Source organism: Magnolia sinica, chromosome 13 (assembly GCF_029962835.1).
Source record: "Magnolia sinica isolate HGM2019 chromosome 13, MsV1, whole genome shotgun sequence".
NCBI lineage: Eukaryota > Viridiplantae > Streptophyta > Magnoliopsida > Magnoliales > Magnoliaceae > Magnolia > Magnolia sinica.
The window spans coordinates 5,507,988-5,524,336 of record NC_080585.1 but is presented as its reverse complement, the minus strand read 5'-3'; the positions used below and the strand labels follow the sequence as shown (position 1 = coordinate 5,524,336).

General features: G+C 40.2%; 2 protein-coding genes across 12 annotated transcripts; one reads left to right on the top strand and one right to left on the bottom strand.

Moving 5' to 3' along the window:
• The first annotated feature begins 276 nt into the window (after positions 1 to 276).
• LOC131222546 (guanylate kinase 1-like) lies at positions 277 to 5,855 on the top strand. 4 transcript variants are annotated; one of them, XM_058217666.1, is made up of 11 exons: positions 278 to 571; positions 1,030 to 1,064; positions 1,201 to 1,308; positions 1,422 to 1,498; positions 1,582 to 1,711; positions 3,101 to 3,463; positions 4,320 to 4,441; positions 4,519 to 4,654; positions 4,768 to 4,813; positions 4,959 to 5,064; positions 5,397 to 5,855. In XM_058217666.1, the coding sequence occupies exons 2-11, from the start codon at positions 1,062 to 1,064 to the stop codon at positions 5,527 to 5,529; spliced, it is 1,224 nt and encodes a 407-aa protein (XP_058073649.1). In that variant the 5' UTR covers positions 278 to 571; positions 1,030 to 1,061; the 3' UTR covers positions 5,530 to 5,855. The 4 variants fall into 4 exon arrangements, with proteins under 4 accessions (XP_058073652.1, XP_058073649.1, XP_058073651.1 ...); XM_058217668.1 differs by having other exon boundaries at positions 281 to 571; positions 5,400 to 5,855; XM_058217667.1 differs by lacking the exon at positions 278 to 571 and having other exon boundaries at positions 843 to 1,064.
• Positions 5,856 to 7,383: 1,528 nt separating this feature from the next.
• Positions 7,384 to 15,627, bottom strand: LOC131222545 (nuclear transcription factor Y subunit A-7-like). 8 transcript variants are annotated; one of them, XM_058217661.1, is made up of 7 exons: positions 15,403 to 15,624; positions 14,948 to 15,002; positions 14,112 to 14,418; positions 11,296 to 11,414; positions 11,050 to 11,121; positions 10,067 to 10,231; positions 7,384 to 8,373 (listed from the first exon to the last, which is right to left on the bottom strand). In XM_058217661.1, exons 3-7 carry the CDS (start codon positions 14,377 to 14,379, stop codon positions 7,972 to 7,974), a joined length of 1,026 nt encoding a protein of 341 aa, XP_058073644.1. In that variant the 5' UTR covers positions 14,380 to 14,418; positions 14,948 to 15,002; positions 15,403 to 15,624; the 3' UTR covers positions 7,384 to 7,971. The 8 variants fall into 8 exon arrangements, with proteins under 8 accessions (XP_058073644.1, XP_058073642.1, XP_058073648.1 ...); XM_058217659.1 differs by lacking the exon at positions 14,948 to 15,002 and having other exon boundaries at positions 7,384 to 7,860; positions 7,950 to 8,373; XM_058217665.1 differs by lacking the exon at positions 14,948 to 15,002 and having other exon boundaries at positions 11,296 to 11,408; positions 15,403 to 15,627.
• Between the last annotated feature and the right edge of the window lie 722 nt (positions 15,628 to 16,349).

Sequence of the window (16,349 nt, the reverse complement as noted above, 5' to 3'; positions counted from 1 at the left end):
ACAGATAACATCTTGATCCAAAGCTTTTATAGTCCACAAGTTTTTAATAGCCAATCTCCACCGTTTCCTGTTGTGTGGTCCACCTAAGATTTATTTATGTTTAATTTTCCGTCCCACTTACTAAAATCGACTGGAAAATGGATGGACGGAGTGGATATACAAAAACATACATCTAGGTGGGCCCCACGTAAAAGACCTGACGGAACTCTGTGAGGTCCCGACTTCACGGAATTCCTAGAACCCGGTTTAAAAGGCCGGCTTGTAGACTGGTGAAGCCCACCTCTCTCTCTCTCTCTCTCTCTCTCTCTCTCTCCAACTTTGTTGAGTATTTCTCAAAGTGATCGAAGCCAAACAATCTTCGTTTGAAATAAATCGCAATTTGGGGTTGATATACACCGTTCTGTTGAGGATAGAAAGTTTCCATTTTTAGTAAATTACCTGAAAAACGAAACCTTTCTTCATTGGAGCGTACACCTGATATTACTTTCATTGCCTATTTTTGGGACTCTGTTCGTTGATTTCAGTTCAAAAACCATTCATCAGATCCAACCATCTCAAAGTTCTCGAGGTTCTCTCTCTCTCTCTGTGGGTGTATAATGATTTTTTTAATGATATTTTTTGCTGATTTCATTGATGGGTTTTGTTTGAATGATTCATTTAAGACATGGGTCTTGAGTAAATCTGAAAAAAAAAAAAAAACCGTCTTTTATGAGAAGAAGCTCGATTTTTGCTATTTTATTTGATGGGTTTTCTTTTTTTCTTTTTTTCTTCTCTCTTTTTACATTGACAAAATCTTCTCTCTCTCTCTCTCTCTCTCTCTCTCTATGAGATCTGGTCATTTTATATCTCTCATCTTTCCTTTTATTATGTTAATTTTTCAGGTTATAAATGTTGAATGTTCTCTCTCTAGGATTATTTTTTTTTCATGGTTTAAAATTAATATTTTATACGAGATTTTGGTAGAAATATTGGATATTTGATTTGGGTTTTTGATGTTTCTTCCTGCTTTTATATGTTGATGTTTATATTAGAGGCTTGATTTGGGGAGCAATAGTTTTTCCATGGTGAGGTTTTATTTTGTTTGTCTGACTGCATTTCATTCCGATTCTGGTTGAAAGAGTAATCTTGAAATCAAAATCTGATTCTTTTTTCGAGTCTTGATTGATCGGTTCCTTTTCTTTTTCGGCATTTTGTAATCAGGGAGAAGCGCATGAATTCTCTGTTGACGGGCTTCCAGAAGTTTCCCCTGTTGAGATCGATTCAGAATCCGGCACCTGCCAAACAGTTACCATCCTCGGTGAAAAGACAGTGAGTAAACCTGATAGATTGCTGCGATTTTCAATCCTCTTGTTCTTATTTCATTGTTGGTATATGGATCATGCATACATCATCGTCCTATGGGTGGCCGTGATTATGTTCAGTATGTAATCGGGGGATCTAATGATGGAGATGCATTGTCGATCAGTGTCCAGATTTTCAATAAGGCGACAGGAAAATGGTGAGATCGGTAATCACTGCCTTGCATTGCTGTATTTTGGTTTCGATCTAGAGTTTGATTTTTATTCATGGTGGAATTGGCAGGACGGCTCCAACTGTGTTGGGCACAAAACCTGTGATTTGTGAAGGCCACTCCGCCGTTCTTCTAAATAATGAGCGAATACTGATTGTTAAGAGGGATTCTGCACCAGATGACCGTATCTGGTTTCTTGAGGTTTGAACTCTTGCAAACTGCTTTGTGGATACTGTATATGATTTTCAATATGCAATGCTGGAAGTGTTGTAGCAGTATGGAGTGATGGTCTTTTTTCCTTGTTTTATTTAGTTGATTGTTTGGAGTATTGCATAGCCCCTTCAAGTCCTACCATTGTAATAACCAGTGAAAAATTTGCATAGGATCTACGCATGAGGCTGTGTTTGGATGTGTGATTGACTTGGATTGTGATAACTGAATTTGATTAATAGAAATGGCCGAAATGGGGCTAGGCCACTCCATTCAGAATGAGGGAATTGCTATTACCATCACTTGAAGCTCAACTTGAAATACATGAATGGTGATTAGGTGTTTGATTGTTGTTATGAATAAGAAAGGTGCCATTCCCCACTGGGGTGGTCATTTCAACTATGATGAAGTGAATGAATTGCAATACAGTTCATTTAAGCATCTAAAGTTCAAATCATGCCTTGATATGATGGGGATAAATGTTATTAGAAGGAATGGTTCTGAATATTGGTATTGGGAAGTGTATTTGCCTGGCTGAAAATGATATGCCGTATCGGTCCTTTTCAGTCAATTTTTTTCTAATAGCAAAAGAATTAAGAAAAATATCAGGAAAAAAAGGGAAATTTTGAGATATTTAAGAATCTTTCTTTTGGACATGTATAAAATGGTGTATCATACCACTGTTTGATAAAAATGTTTTCTTTCAGTTTGACCTGTTGAAAGTCAACTAAATTTGCACTAGCTAAACAAAAAGCAGGCACGATTTGGTGAATTAGGGCCCATTTACATTGAAAAAAAACATAACTTGAAAACATGAAAAAGTGAAGGTTTGCCCCATTATAAAAACATGAAAAAGTGAAGCTTTACCCCTTCCAATTTTTCCCTTAATGGTCCATTCTGCTTTGATTTGTCAAATCCCACTCAAATATTTTGTTTTCCATCCCCAAAATAGGTATGGATCTAGTTTAAAATCGCTTTCAAAGCTTCTCCATGGTTGAAATGAAAAAAGCAGAAAATCTTTCAAAAAAAATGAAATGAAAAGGGAAGAGGAAAAATGAGTAAAAATTTGAAAACAATTGAAAATTGGGCCTTTATGGGCATATTGGTACACTCCATAGCTGATATGGTCCGATATGACCCTTTTTTTTGGGTCAGCTGATTCGGCCCTGTATCTGGTATCATATCGGACCGATATAGATACAATATGACCATATCAAACTATGTGCATGGAGGCCTGCAGAGAATTCTCAATCCAATAGTTCTAGATTGATTTCATTGAAGAATTTGATCTGATTTTCCTTCTTCTTCTTTTTGTGCTTACCTTTTTCCTTTTGTATGTGTGTAAAACCACCTCTTATACTTTTTTGTGGTTGTTGGTAGGTGGACACCCCATTTATAAAAGAGCAGAAGAAGATAATAGATACCGAGATTGTTGCATGGAGTAAGGGGGTGATTGGTGATTGTCCTAAGCCGATAATTATCAGTGGTCCATCTGGAGTAGGTAAAGGCACGCTAATATCCAAACTCATGGATGAGTTTCCATCCGCATTTGGCTTTTCCGTGAGTCACACAACCCGAGCTCCAAGGGAGAAGGAGAAGAATGGGGTTCACTATCATTTCACTGATCGAAGTGTAATGGAAAGTGACATTCGCGATGGGAAGTTCCTTGAATTCGCTCATGTTCATGGAAACCTCTATGGAACAAGTATCGAAGCTGTTGAGACAGTAACGGATTCAGGAAAGGTAAGACTGTCGTCCTCTTCTATTGTAGTATTTCCTTTGTATTGTCGTTGGTGTTGAATTGCATTAATTGAATGGTTGAGCTGCCCCCACCCCATTGATAACGAGGGACTAGCTGCCAAATGGAAATTTTGTTTGTTTCAACCTTCAAGTAATTTGGGCTGGTGTGAATCATCGACAAAAACCATCCCTACTCCATCTCTCTCTTCTTCTTTTTTCAATCGATAACAATTATCCCAACACAGTTCTGCCAAGTTAGTGATAATGTCTCCTTTCTTCCAACATGTCCCCGGAAAATGAGCTTATTCCGTTTAGCATGAAAACAAGCTGGCTAGGCACTGATCTTCCACCAGCCCACCCACGTGCCAATTTGTCACATGTCGGAGTAATTCTGACCATCCATTATGTGGATCAGGGTGGGGCAATCCTTGGACTCAAAAATCAGGCCCATCCACTCCTCAGGTGGAGCCATAAAACTTCTCAAATCTGAATGTGTGGAGGACATTACACTGATTCATGACATGAGCTGACACACCTGTGGGCATTGTTAGCGCCTGTCAGTTCTAAAATGTGGTTCGATGATTTTTCTCTTGTCATCTAAATGAGCCATTAGCATTGGGTCATCAATATGAATCAAAATTATCCCAATTTAACTTTTTGTCATTTCTGCTACATTTAATCAAATTATTATAATTTTGTCCAAATGAGCATTGTAATTCTCCCCTTAAGCCTTTGGTCTTTTGCTTTGCAGATATAATAATTCAAATTGGTGAATTGGTAATCTCCCAGTTGTATTCGCATTTGATACATTTTATTTCAATGTGTTTTTTTCTTCTTCTTCTTCTTCATTCATCTATAGAGGTGCATTCTCGACATTGATGTTCAAGGTGCAAGATCTGTGAAGGCTAGCTCTCTCGAAGTAGTATCTATCTTTATCTGTCCGCCATCATTTGAAGAGCTTGAGAAGCGCCTTCGTGCACGGTAAGTTTTGTTTGTTACTCACCACTCTTCCTTTGAATGCTAGAATTATGTCAGGAAGCGGTTGTGACTGTACACAGGGGAACTGAAACAGAGGAACAGGTCCAAAAGCGTTTGAGAAATGCAAGAGCGGAGCTTGAGCAAGGGAACACTTCAGGGCTCTTTGATCATATCTTGGTAAACGATGATCTTGAAACATCCTATACAAATCTCAAGGTGCATATGCTTATTCACATGAATCAATTTTCTTTTTTTTTTCTTTTTTTCTCAACCCTGTTGAGAGATATTTGAATTCTGAATATCGGTCTGATGCAAATACTTTAATGTAGAAAATCTTGTGCCTCGATGGGAGCACTGAGCCTGCATATCAAGCATGTAAAGTTCCTTGCCATTTTTTTATGGTGCATTTGCTTACACCAAATATCATAATATTTCATGATATTTGGTGTGCAACCAAATACACCTTTAGTTCATTTTTTCTCTTTGGAATTGAACTGCTAAAAACTAAATATCTATCCAGCTATGAAGAAAATCGAACCTCCGGTGGGTCATTCGGTTTCAGAAACGGATCAAAAGGTTCTGATACACTGTGGAACTACGGAGCTCGGAAAACCTTCAAGTGGCTTGTAAGTCCTCATATTCTGATTTAGGCTGTGTTTGGATGTTCAGTTCAATTGAATTGCAATTACAATTCAACAAGGAGTAAATAACCAAAGTGGGGGTTAAGGCAAACTTTTCTGATAGTAAGGGGCTAGGCCCCAAATTGCAATTAGACTCGAAATGCTATAATTAAAGTATCACATCTTTGGGCATCTCCCATAATAAACCGAACTAATTGCAATTCAAGTCAATTGATCACTCAAGTTACACACACATACACTCACCCGCACACACGCATATAATTGTACATAATTACTTGCCTAGTGCTTACATGTATTATGCCTTTGGCCTGACTTAGCAGATTCATGCTTGATGCATCTTCACTCAAAGGGGGTGCACCGGGCCGGACAAGAGGGTTAAACATGTATGCCATCGATCCATTTGCAGAGGGTCTGAATGGGATCAAGCAACTCCAAAACTCCACGTATTGAGCCATTCGGCAAAGAGCTACATGCTAATACTAACTCATCTCTGTTCTTGGATTAACTTCGGAGGGGGAACGGATAGTTATATTAGGTTACCATCTGTTTGCGTTGGATGTGATGGATGATGTTGAATCATACTAGCGAACCAACTGAGATCTGGGTTTATTGCTACATTCTTTATTTGTTGCTGAGGAACTCCAATTAGGATTTTCCCAGCTTTGGGAGATGAGAGATGGTTTGCCGATACTTGTATTGTTTCTTCAAGTACCCATTTGGCTCTGTGTATTTGGAGTCCATTGCAAGGTTAGTGATTTATTGGGTATTGGATTCAATGGTGTATTCCCCCTTTGTGAGGCCAAAAGTATTTCTATGATCTGTGGTCCCATCCATTAGGCAGGTTTTCAAGTCTAACAAGTGCAGCCCATGGTTCGGCAAACTGGACCTTTGCTGTTGGGTCTTACCATGCACGTGCTGTTTCCTCACAAAATGTCCTCCGTAGGGCAATCGTAACCATCCAATCTGTGGCCTACGGGTATATGGTTTAGAAGATAAATACAACAACAGTCCACATTCAGCTGAAAAAGGCTCAACAGTCCCAATCAAGGAGAATTTTTAGGCATGGTCCATTGGAGGTGGGATTCAACAGACGAATGGTCTAGATTATCAAACCATGTGCCCTGCTTGTCAGAATTGGGAGCATGAGTTGGGCAGGACATTCAAATGGTGGGTAAACTTACTGGGTGGGAGAAAATGGATGGTTAAACAGAATTTTCTTTTTTGTACGTGGCCCTGATGCATGTGTCACTGACACTGATTTTGGAGTCAGGTCATCGACAGGGAAGGGCCCACCTGGTTGATGCATCACTTGGATGTTTCCCATGTGCCCGAGGGAACATGAAAGTAATGCCGATGTGCTGTCAAATGGCTGACTGCCATAGAAGAAACAAAAGCTCAAGGTAATTGCACTCCTTTTCAATCAATGGCTCTGATTGTCACATGTAAAGAAGCTTTGGTCAATCTTGAATACGCAATTTCCTAGTAAATTTGGACAGACGGTCATCTTTAATCAACCATTTATCAATTTCATGTTTAGGACATCCATCAAATCATCTGCAGTGGGGCCCACAGTTTGGGTAGTCCAGGTTCAGGCAACAGTCCAAAGACTCTTCCATCATCGTGGAACCTGGCATCTACAGCAGTGGGTCCTTAAATCATGGACAGCTCTGATGTTGTACAGGCTGGGATGTTGAGTTTTTATGGCTTTGGCCCACCCACAACAGCAACATTTCAATATCATTAGAAAATTTTAATAATAATAATAATAATCAAACGGGACGTCTTGTTTTTCAGTTGGGTCTTCTGCGTAGAGGGTAACTGACATGTCTCACGTGTCTGGGCAGAGAGGCAAAACTTACACCATCCCGTGTGTAATGAGAGATTTCATATGTAGTCTGCCTCAGGGTCTTGGGCCCACCAAAACAACAGCCGGTAATGCTATTTGTGTTTGAATATGAACGAAGACGCCCATTTTGTCGAGAACATTCAAAGAGGACTCCCACTAGCCAGCCTGATAATGAACACTGTATCCTCCCTATCTTCCCTTTCTTGAAATCATACGGGAGAGTTTGGGGCATGGTCCACCCACGGTGGGACCCATATTGGACCAATAATCTACCTACCAAAGGGCTCTAAATGTCAAATTATTTATAGCTCGAAAATCAAACGGCTCTAAAGGTACCATCAGCATCATCAAATAGAGTTTTAGGAGACTTCCTATTGGAAAATTTATAAAATAATAATAATAATAATAATAATAATAAAGATAAAATAAGGCAACAGCCAAACCTATCGCATGAAATGAGGCATCATCCTTTCTAACCAATCTTACAACAGGGAGAACAGCCTTTGTTAGTTCATTACATACCTGGATGATACTTCAGATTGTTGAAATCTCCAAACACGCCCATATAAAAAAGGAAAAATGACAGGTTTTTGTTGGTTCTTCTCATCTTTTTAGCGCTAACTCGAATTCTACTACAGCCATTCATCAGTTTCTTTATACAGAAAAGGAAGAGAAGGCAAAAGAGGAATAGAGATGTCTGGTAGACAACACAACCCCCACACACATACAGCCTACCTCCTTTCTCCCTCTTCACCCTCTCTTCCCTACAAACAGAAAAACCAATCAAGCCAAGAATGAATTGCCTTCGGAACACCCGATAACCAGGGGTTTCCCGCTCTGGTTGTGAAGTGGGCCCCGTGCCTCCAGCCTGCCCGCCTACCCCATCGCTCCGATCGACAGTGCCACATGTGAGAGAAGCCTCTCAACAGTTACACCTACACAGATATGTTTGTGAGGAACTGCCGATAAAAAGGATTAAAAAAACGTTAATACCATGACCAGTAGAGCTATGCTGGAAACACACTTCGGCCCCCGCCTGAAGGGGGTTATTTGATTTTGAGGGTCCTCTGTGGGGCCTGGCCCCCCATCATGCCACTCCGCTGCTGCACCGAGCAGTCTCCTTCATCCACCCTCTCAAAGGGGAAGCCCGGACGTTGCGGGTAGAAGCCGTTGCCGTTAGAGTATGCATGCTGCTGCTCATGCATGTCTTGTATCGGGGGCTCCTTAACTTCTTGCTGTGTGCTGGAGGAACCTGGGGTGCAATCAGAGTGCAGCAGCTCGGAGCCTGATGAGCTCGTCGAATGTGTGGGGCCAGATGCACCCAGACGTGTCTCCTTCTCAGAGGTGGGGTTGGTGACGTTGTCGAGCTTCTTCGTGTTAAGAAAACGGCCTCCATTGCCCCTCGCCCTTCTCATTGCATGCTGGTGCCGAGATTCATGTAGATATGGCTGTAAAAAGAAGAAGAAGCAGAGATCATGGATCATAGCAATAACTCAAGGCCCAAGAGCCAATAAGAAGAACAAAAATAACTAGGAAATTTATGAAGAAGAGCTCATCAATCTTTTCTGTTTTGCTTTTATCACCGAGGCAGATCACCTACAGCTAACCATACCACTAAAGATCACCTACCACCTGTACAGAACAATATGATCTAAACTGATGGAAACCGAGGTCAATCGTATGTATCGTGCAATGAGTATCGGCATCATCCACGAATAACACAGTTGTATCTGTCCGTTTCAGCCTGAATCAGCCCAATACAGGGGAAATCTGGGTGATACAACCATGTGTCAGTAGTGAATGATACGATACACAGCCCCATATCGGTGGTGAACAATACAATACTCAATATGTCGATTTAAAACCTCAACTGAAACCTAGAATCACTTTAGGTTACATTGAAATGATACAATTGCATGACTTACGACATACCTATACTTATAAAAAAAAACATGCTTAAGACTCCTAGAATCTTTCCCAGTAATACTTGGCCTTTCTCTCATGCCTCTCTTTGTTCATGGTTCGATATTCTAGTGTCCTTGGCATAGTGGAACCACACCACAGTGATGATACTGTAGGGGAGTCAAAAGAGGACTTCCATATCCAAGCTTGGCTCAGACATAACTCGCTTCTTTTTGGGTGTGAAGCAGTGTCGAACCAAAATACCCAACAATCATTAGCTCTCCCTGAAAAGGAGGTGATCCAGCCGCACCGGAAGGCAGCTACCTTGTTATGACTTCACTCCAGTCACTAGCCCCGCCTTCGGCATCCCCCTCCTTACAGTTAAGGTACGACTTTAGGCATGGCCAGCTACCATAGTGTGACAGATGGTGTGTACAAGGCCTGGGAACGAATTCACTGCCGCATGGCTGACCGGTGATTACTAGCGATTCTGGCTTCATGCAGGCAAGTTGCAGCCTGCAATCCGAATTCAGGACGGGTTTTTGGAGTTAGCTCACCCTTGCAGGATCGTGACCCTTTGTCCCAAGACAGCTTCTCACCCTGATGGGTAGTGTAAATGGAAGAGCTGAAACTCGGGTCGAGTTGCACCAACTTGAGTTCAGATCAGGTCCGGTCAGTTAGTCAAAATCCTCAGATTGGGTTTGGGTTGGCAAACACGAACCCAATATGAAATCAGGTCAGGTTCAGAAATTTGGGTCAAGTTAGGTCGGGTTGGGAATAATCATATATATACGGGTCAGGTTGGGGTTGAGTATAGAGGAATTCGAGTTGCTTTTGGGTTTGGATTGGAATTCAGGTCAGGTTCGGTTGTGGGTTGGGTCCTCCCGAGGTCAGGTTGGGCTCAGGTTGAACCTCAGCCAGCCCAATCCACTTGAGTTGCACCCCCTAGTAAAATGGAAACAAAGATTACACATGCACATGATGGATGTCCAACTTTACTGGGTTTCAGGCAGACGATCATGTCTGTTCGACTAACTAATATATGACTGCCATGGAGAAAGCAATGAGATAATGATCAATCAGTTTAACTGGACGGATGTTAGTCTAGTAATTCTAGATGCCACATACTACATACGTGCATACAGACACAAGCATCCTGCAATCCACAATCATGATGTACAGAAGCAAATGAATGGGATCATGGTAGATGGCCAGTTAAAGGAATGCATACATATCTACCTTCCTAACTTTTATCAATTTCTTTTCCAATTCAGCCTTTGCGCGTGACTGTCTTCGCCTAAGAATTCCATGATACTGCTTGGCGTTCACATAAACAGGCTCCTCTGCCATTTCAAGGGGCAAAGGCATGCGAGGATGATGCATTCCAATCATATGAGGGTGTACCTGATACAATTTACAAGGATCAGTTGTCATCACATTTTTCACATCCCAAGCATCAAGCTGTTATAATAAAAAATCTTAACATGGCCTTATGGCATGTAATAGGGCCAGGTTGGAAGTTTCAAGCGGTGATGGAACATATAACACCCACTGACATGGCCATCATTGTAGCCATGTTGGCAGAGTGTTTGTCTTTTAGCAGGATAATTCAGAGATACTATGGGCACAAATATGTAGCTCCAGGCTCAATATTTTTCATCTAAACTTAGGCTGATTAGATTGGTGGAAAACATTATTCAGCCATGGAAAAGGAACGGTTTCCTTGTTTGAGAAAGACAAGAGGACAAAGGAAATCAGTTTTCCCTTCTACACGTTTCCTCAGAAAAGGGTAATTTCCCGTTCCTCCCTGAAACCTAAGAAATGAGTTTTCCACCCTTTTTGAGATCGGTCTCACTTTTAAACCATTGACTATTCCACATTTCCATTAAAATTATGTATGCTAAAACAAACAAGTTATTTGAGGACTCTTTTCCACAGTTTTCATCAGAGTGGAAAATATCCGATATGGATGTCCAAACTTCAATGATTTCACATATAAAATGATAAAGCACCATAAAAGAACATTCAGTTTTCTAGACAATGTACTCTATCCACAATACTCTGTGAAAACTCCACCTCCCAACGACTATTTATAATCACATGCTCCATGTATCGTGCATTACAGATCAGAAAACAACAAAACATATCATACACTTTGTATGAAGCCAATAATGTTTGCATTTCATTTAGTTTGTGATATGTGATGCATATAAGTTACATACCAGAGCCTGAGGTCCATAAGCAGCCATAATCCCACCATAATAAGGATCAGAATATGGATATGGTGCACAAGCCTGTCAAAACTCAAAGAGAGAGAGAGAGAGAGAGAGAGAGAGAGAGAGAGAGAGAGAGCTCTATTCAGCAACACGTTTTAGTGAAAGCCATGAATGAAGTTTTGATTCTGAATAACGAAGCGTGCGCGCAGAGAGAGAGAGAGAGAGAGAGAGAGAGAGAGAGAGAGAGATTACAACTGAATGCCCAAGTTCTAGTTGGGTATGTGGGACTGTGTATTCAGTCATCACGGTAGGCATTGTACATGTGGCATGGAGTGGCTGCTGGCATTCATGTCCTTGGCTTCCATCTGATCCTGGAATGAAGGCTTCTATTAGTATCATAATGAAGTACTTATTTCCATCCTAGCAAGTAATTAAAAAATGTTGTTCGGTTCAGTGAAATGTCACTTCAAATATATGGAATTATGGGATTCTTGACCTAAGGGCATGCATTGAATCCTAGGGGTTTTTGTACAATTGGGGACCATGGTTCAGTAACCCAGACCATTGGTCTATCAGACCCACCACCGATGGATCATGCCCCAAAAATCTCTAGATAGATCCTAGCAGCCAACTTTGGGCCCTTTCCAGTTGAATGTGGACTGCTGCTGCATTTCTCAACGCATCTATTTGCTGACAAACTGAAAGCCCAAGTGTACAATGAATTGTATCACTTAAGACATACACATAACATAATACAGCACAAAAAACATTAATACCAACTCAAATGTTAAGTTGTATTAGCAGGGCTGTTTACTAATTATGCATATATCATGTATCTACATCATAATCAATGGTACTGTTGTCCCAAAGCAACAGAATTACCAAAACATACTGCACTTGCAGCACCAAGACCAAGAGTTCCAAAACACAAGTGAACATGATAATGATAAAGAAAACGGAAAGACTGGTAACATCTACATGCTTTATTTTCCTAGGCTTTGGCAATCTGAAACTTAAAAGCCAAAACGGAAATATTCATTTTACCACATACCTAAAGGCATTGATGCTTAGTATTAGGGGTCGTTTGGCGGTGGTGAATTGGAAAAAGTAAGGTTGTTTGGTTGGTGTGAATTGGTGTGAAATGGAATCAATGGTAAATGGAATGTTGCTTTTTGGTGTGTTTTGAAATCACTTTGTTTGTTGTGAATTGGTGTGAATCGGTGATAAATGGAACAATGGCGCGAGTAACAAAGGTGTCACTAGACTACTAATCCGTCATACATGTGACACTCTGATGACACCCCCAAACAATCCAATCATCAGCTGCATTACTAAAATCACACTAATAGAATGATCAAAACTGTCCAACTGCTGGCCATCTAATGGACGGTTAAAAAATATTGGCGAGTCACGTCATCTAAGATCCTTATGTTTGTGGCCCACCCGAGGCTTGGAATTTCCTCACTTTCAGCCAAAGTATTTATTTCAGTGGGCTTATTACAACCATTATGTCAGATGTCAGATGTCCCATATGTACACTAATTTGCAGCATTAAAGCTAATTTACTTGATCAAATTCAGGTTTGTGTGAATATACTACAAAATTCCAAAGCATACCAATTCACATGGGTTCCATGGTAATTGTGATTTGGATTCCAATTCATATTTGCCAAATGACTCCTTAAGAAACATTGCAAACAAGTTTTCTTTCTTTCAAGCAATAGATAAAAGGCTAACCCACCTACCACATCGAACACCCCATGAAATGATGGTACCAAAAATAGCATGTCTGTTTAACCAACCAGTTTCAAGGGAGAGAGTATTAACTTATTAACCATGCCTACCTGTCCATCTATTCTGCAAACTAATGGAAACGGAAACCTCATTGCCACATATCATAATCCACTTGTAAACATGTATATACATCACTTCCCACAGTAGAGATCTTAAGTGTTTTCTCCCTCATTGGAGAATCCACTACAATCAACAGTGGAACCTCAACTTGCATTGATCAACTAGGCATAGGACAGGTCAAGCATGGGCCCAAACAATTCTTTATAGGCTTAGGCTTGCCAAACTAGGCCCATGACAGTCTCAGGCTTTGAGTCCATAGCTTTGGGCTGGACCAGGCCTACCATCGCCCAGCCCATTGCCACCCTAGAGAGAGACAAAGATGATTGGTGTAGTTGCCAAAAATTAGAACTCAGAAGTTTCCAAAACATACATGACAGTGGAGAGAGTCAATAGACAAGAACATCATGTGAGCATAAGGAAAGTTTTTCGTATAAGAAACATGGAAACGAGTAAATTGCACATTTAAAAGATTATATTCACTTACAATAAGACTTCATTTACAAGACATGTTTATAAGTTATAAAAAGTAAGATTAGAAAAATGTGAAATTACTATTTTGTGGATGTCGCAAGAGCCGTGTTGATACTTAAAATCAATGGTAAGAGCTGAATATCCTGATACGACATACGAACAGGTACTAGAGAAAGAAAAATACCTCAAGACAAGTGAATAGTGAGTATTTAAACTGCTGCTTTTGTCATTCAAGCTATTCTCAAGGCAACTTCCATTGAAATCACAAGACTCATAGGATTAATTCCCATCCTATAGGCATTACGCACTTATCAATAATAACTTAGGCTTCAGTCTCATCTCATCAAATAAAATTAAAAAATAAAAAATAAAATGATCAGGCTGGGTGTGTCGGAGATTGATACTTCAAATTTTATAAAGATAGTGATGATAAGGCAAGGCAAGTTTACAAATTAAAATTTTATCTACAGAAGGCACAGGTTGCTTTCTCTTTCCCCTCCCTACCTCCCTACCTCCTTGATAATTACTACTTAAGCAAAAAGACAAAGAACCTCGACCATTCAAAAACCTGGAGCTTGCTAAGAATTATGAACTAACACTAAGCAAGATTATTCTCTAAGCTAAAGCTTAAGGAGTCCAACTGACCTAAAGTTGAGATATCAAAACAATAATATTAAAACAAAAAAATCAATAACCCAGACCGTGGAAAGCAACAAAAGAAAGTAAAAGAGTCAAGGAAATAACCGGCTTGTGTCGTCGTAGTTTGCGTTTCTTTACTAACCCGGGCCCCCTCATCTACACCATCACCAGCTGGTGGCGCTGCAGCTCTCGTTGCCACGCCTCCATCACGGGTTTCAACCAAAGGTAATTTTGGAAAGTTCTCTGGTAAAACAGGCGGAGGGACAACACCATATCCAATACCCCGCCACCATGGATGAGAACCTATGGTTGCTGGTGGAACAGGCTGTGCATCAGGTTCTATCGAGTTTGCATTCTCGGGTTTAGAGTGCATGCTTCCCAACACCTCCTGCTGCTAACTATCTAGACCAAACTAAATCAAGAAAGAAATACTGAATTAACCCAAATTCCAGAAACCCGTCACTGAAAAAATAATAATTAGCAAAGAAGAAAACAATGAAAAGGGCCCAGATAATCAGATGGGCAAAAAAGACATAAAATTAAAACAAAGACATTATATGCGAGATAGAAAAACCGGTAAAATTCTTCGACAAACAGCTGACAAAAAATAAATCCAAATTGAGAAAGAATCCCAAATCAACACAGCAAGTAAAATAAAAATGAATGAAAAACAGAGAAACATGCAAAAAAGAACACTCGAAAATTTTCATGGAAGCAAGGCTAGTACTTCTGAACACATTTCTCTTCCCTAAAGGTGCATTTGGATGTTCACCGGATCCACAGCACAGCAGTGCCAATACTCCATGGAAACAAATGCTTATCTGTTCTGTTTGCCGTTTGGACGGTCTGGAATTCAGATATGCATGCAGTTTGCAAGCCTTTTTTTCAGCCTTCTCCACCTCAAATTGCAAGTAGCAAAAGATCTAGGCAGAAGAGCATACCTCTCTTGCCGGCCTTCCCAAATACATCCAAACAGGTCCTAAATCAAGAAGAATCCCGAAACTTCAAAACCCTCAAAGATGCCATTTTTTTCACTAGCCAAGCCCTAAAATCTACTGAATTTCATGAAATACAACAGAAGGTCTCAAAGTTAGGGCAAGAAGAAGAACAAAACCCTAATAATCGACAAAGTAAAAAAACCATGGAAAATATTCAAAAAATGAGATAATAAAGCAAATTACCATATATAGCACCTGCATCAAAAATTCAAATTCAAATTCAAAAAATCTAATTGATAATGAAAAAGGGAACAATATTATGAACTGATCTCACACCAGAAGAATATTCCGAAATCGCAAAACCGAATCTCGAAACGGAAAAACCCTAACCTTAGAAAAACCTCTCTGAAAGATGTACGGAGCAAATCCGGAGCGAGAAATGGATAAAAGAGACTTACTGACGGAGAGCAGTGGAAGAAAATAGCCCTAGAAGTCTCTCTCTTCTTTCCTCAGCTGCTTTTCTTCTCTTCTTCTGAAAGATTTCTAGCCGTCGATTTCTCTGTCACGAATCCATGAGTCGGAAATTCTTGGAAAGAGGAAGAAAAGACCGGTTTTTTCTCTTCAAGCAAAGGCCTCTGTCAGTACCTCGCTCGCTTGGAAGCTGCTAAAATGACGTTTTTCCTTTCCTTTTTTTTCTTTTAGCATTTTCTCCCGGTAAAATGATTTTTTAAAAATATAAATGGGCAAATATAAATGGGGCAAAATGACAAAATTAGCCTTGTTTTCATGTGTAATGACGGTAGTATCCGACTTGTGTACCGAAAACGCTCCGTAGGCGAACGTGGGGTTGAATTTCGTTGACGTGGACGTCCATTTCGAGATCCACACCGTCCATCAGGTGTGCCAACCGTAAACGGATGGAAACGGATTGGCTACTCCCCCGACACCAGCTCCGTGGCTGGTGGTCGGTGCTCCATGGGCCCCATCATGTGTACGTGTTTCATCCATTTGGTTCATCCATTTTTCGTATCATTTTATTGCTTGATCCAAAAATGAGAGGGATATAAATCTCAGTTGGACCACACCACGTGAAAACAATTGTAATTAGATATCAACCATTAAAATCCTCCTAAGGCCACGATACCATCCTATTTATTTGGCATCTAATATATTGATTAAGTGAGAAAAAACAAATATCAGCTTGATCTAAAACTTTTATAGCCCCAAAATGTTTTTAATGGTTAACCCTTATTCAAAACTGTTTACGGTAATGTGGTTCTATTGAGATTTGGATATATCTCATTTTTGGATTCATATTGTAAAATGATCTTTAAAAACATATGGTTGGCATGGATGAGACACAAATATCATGGTGAGGCCCACATAGCATCGACCACCTGCCATT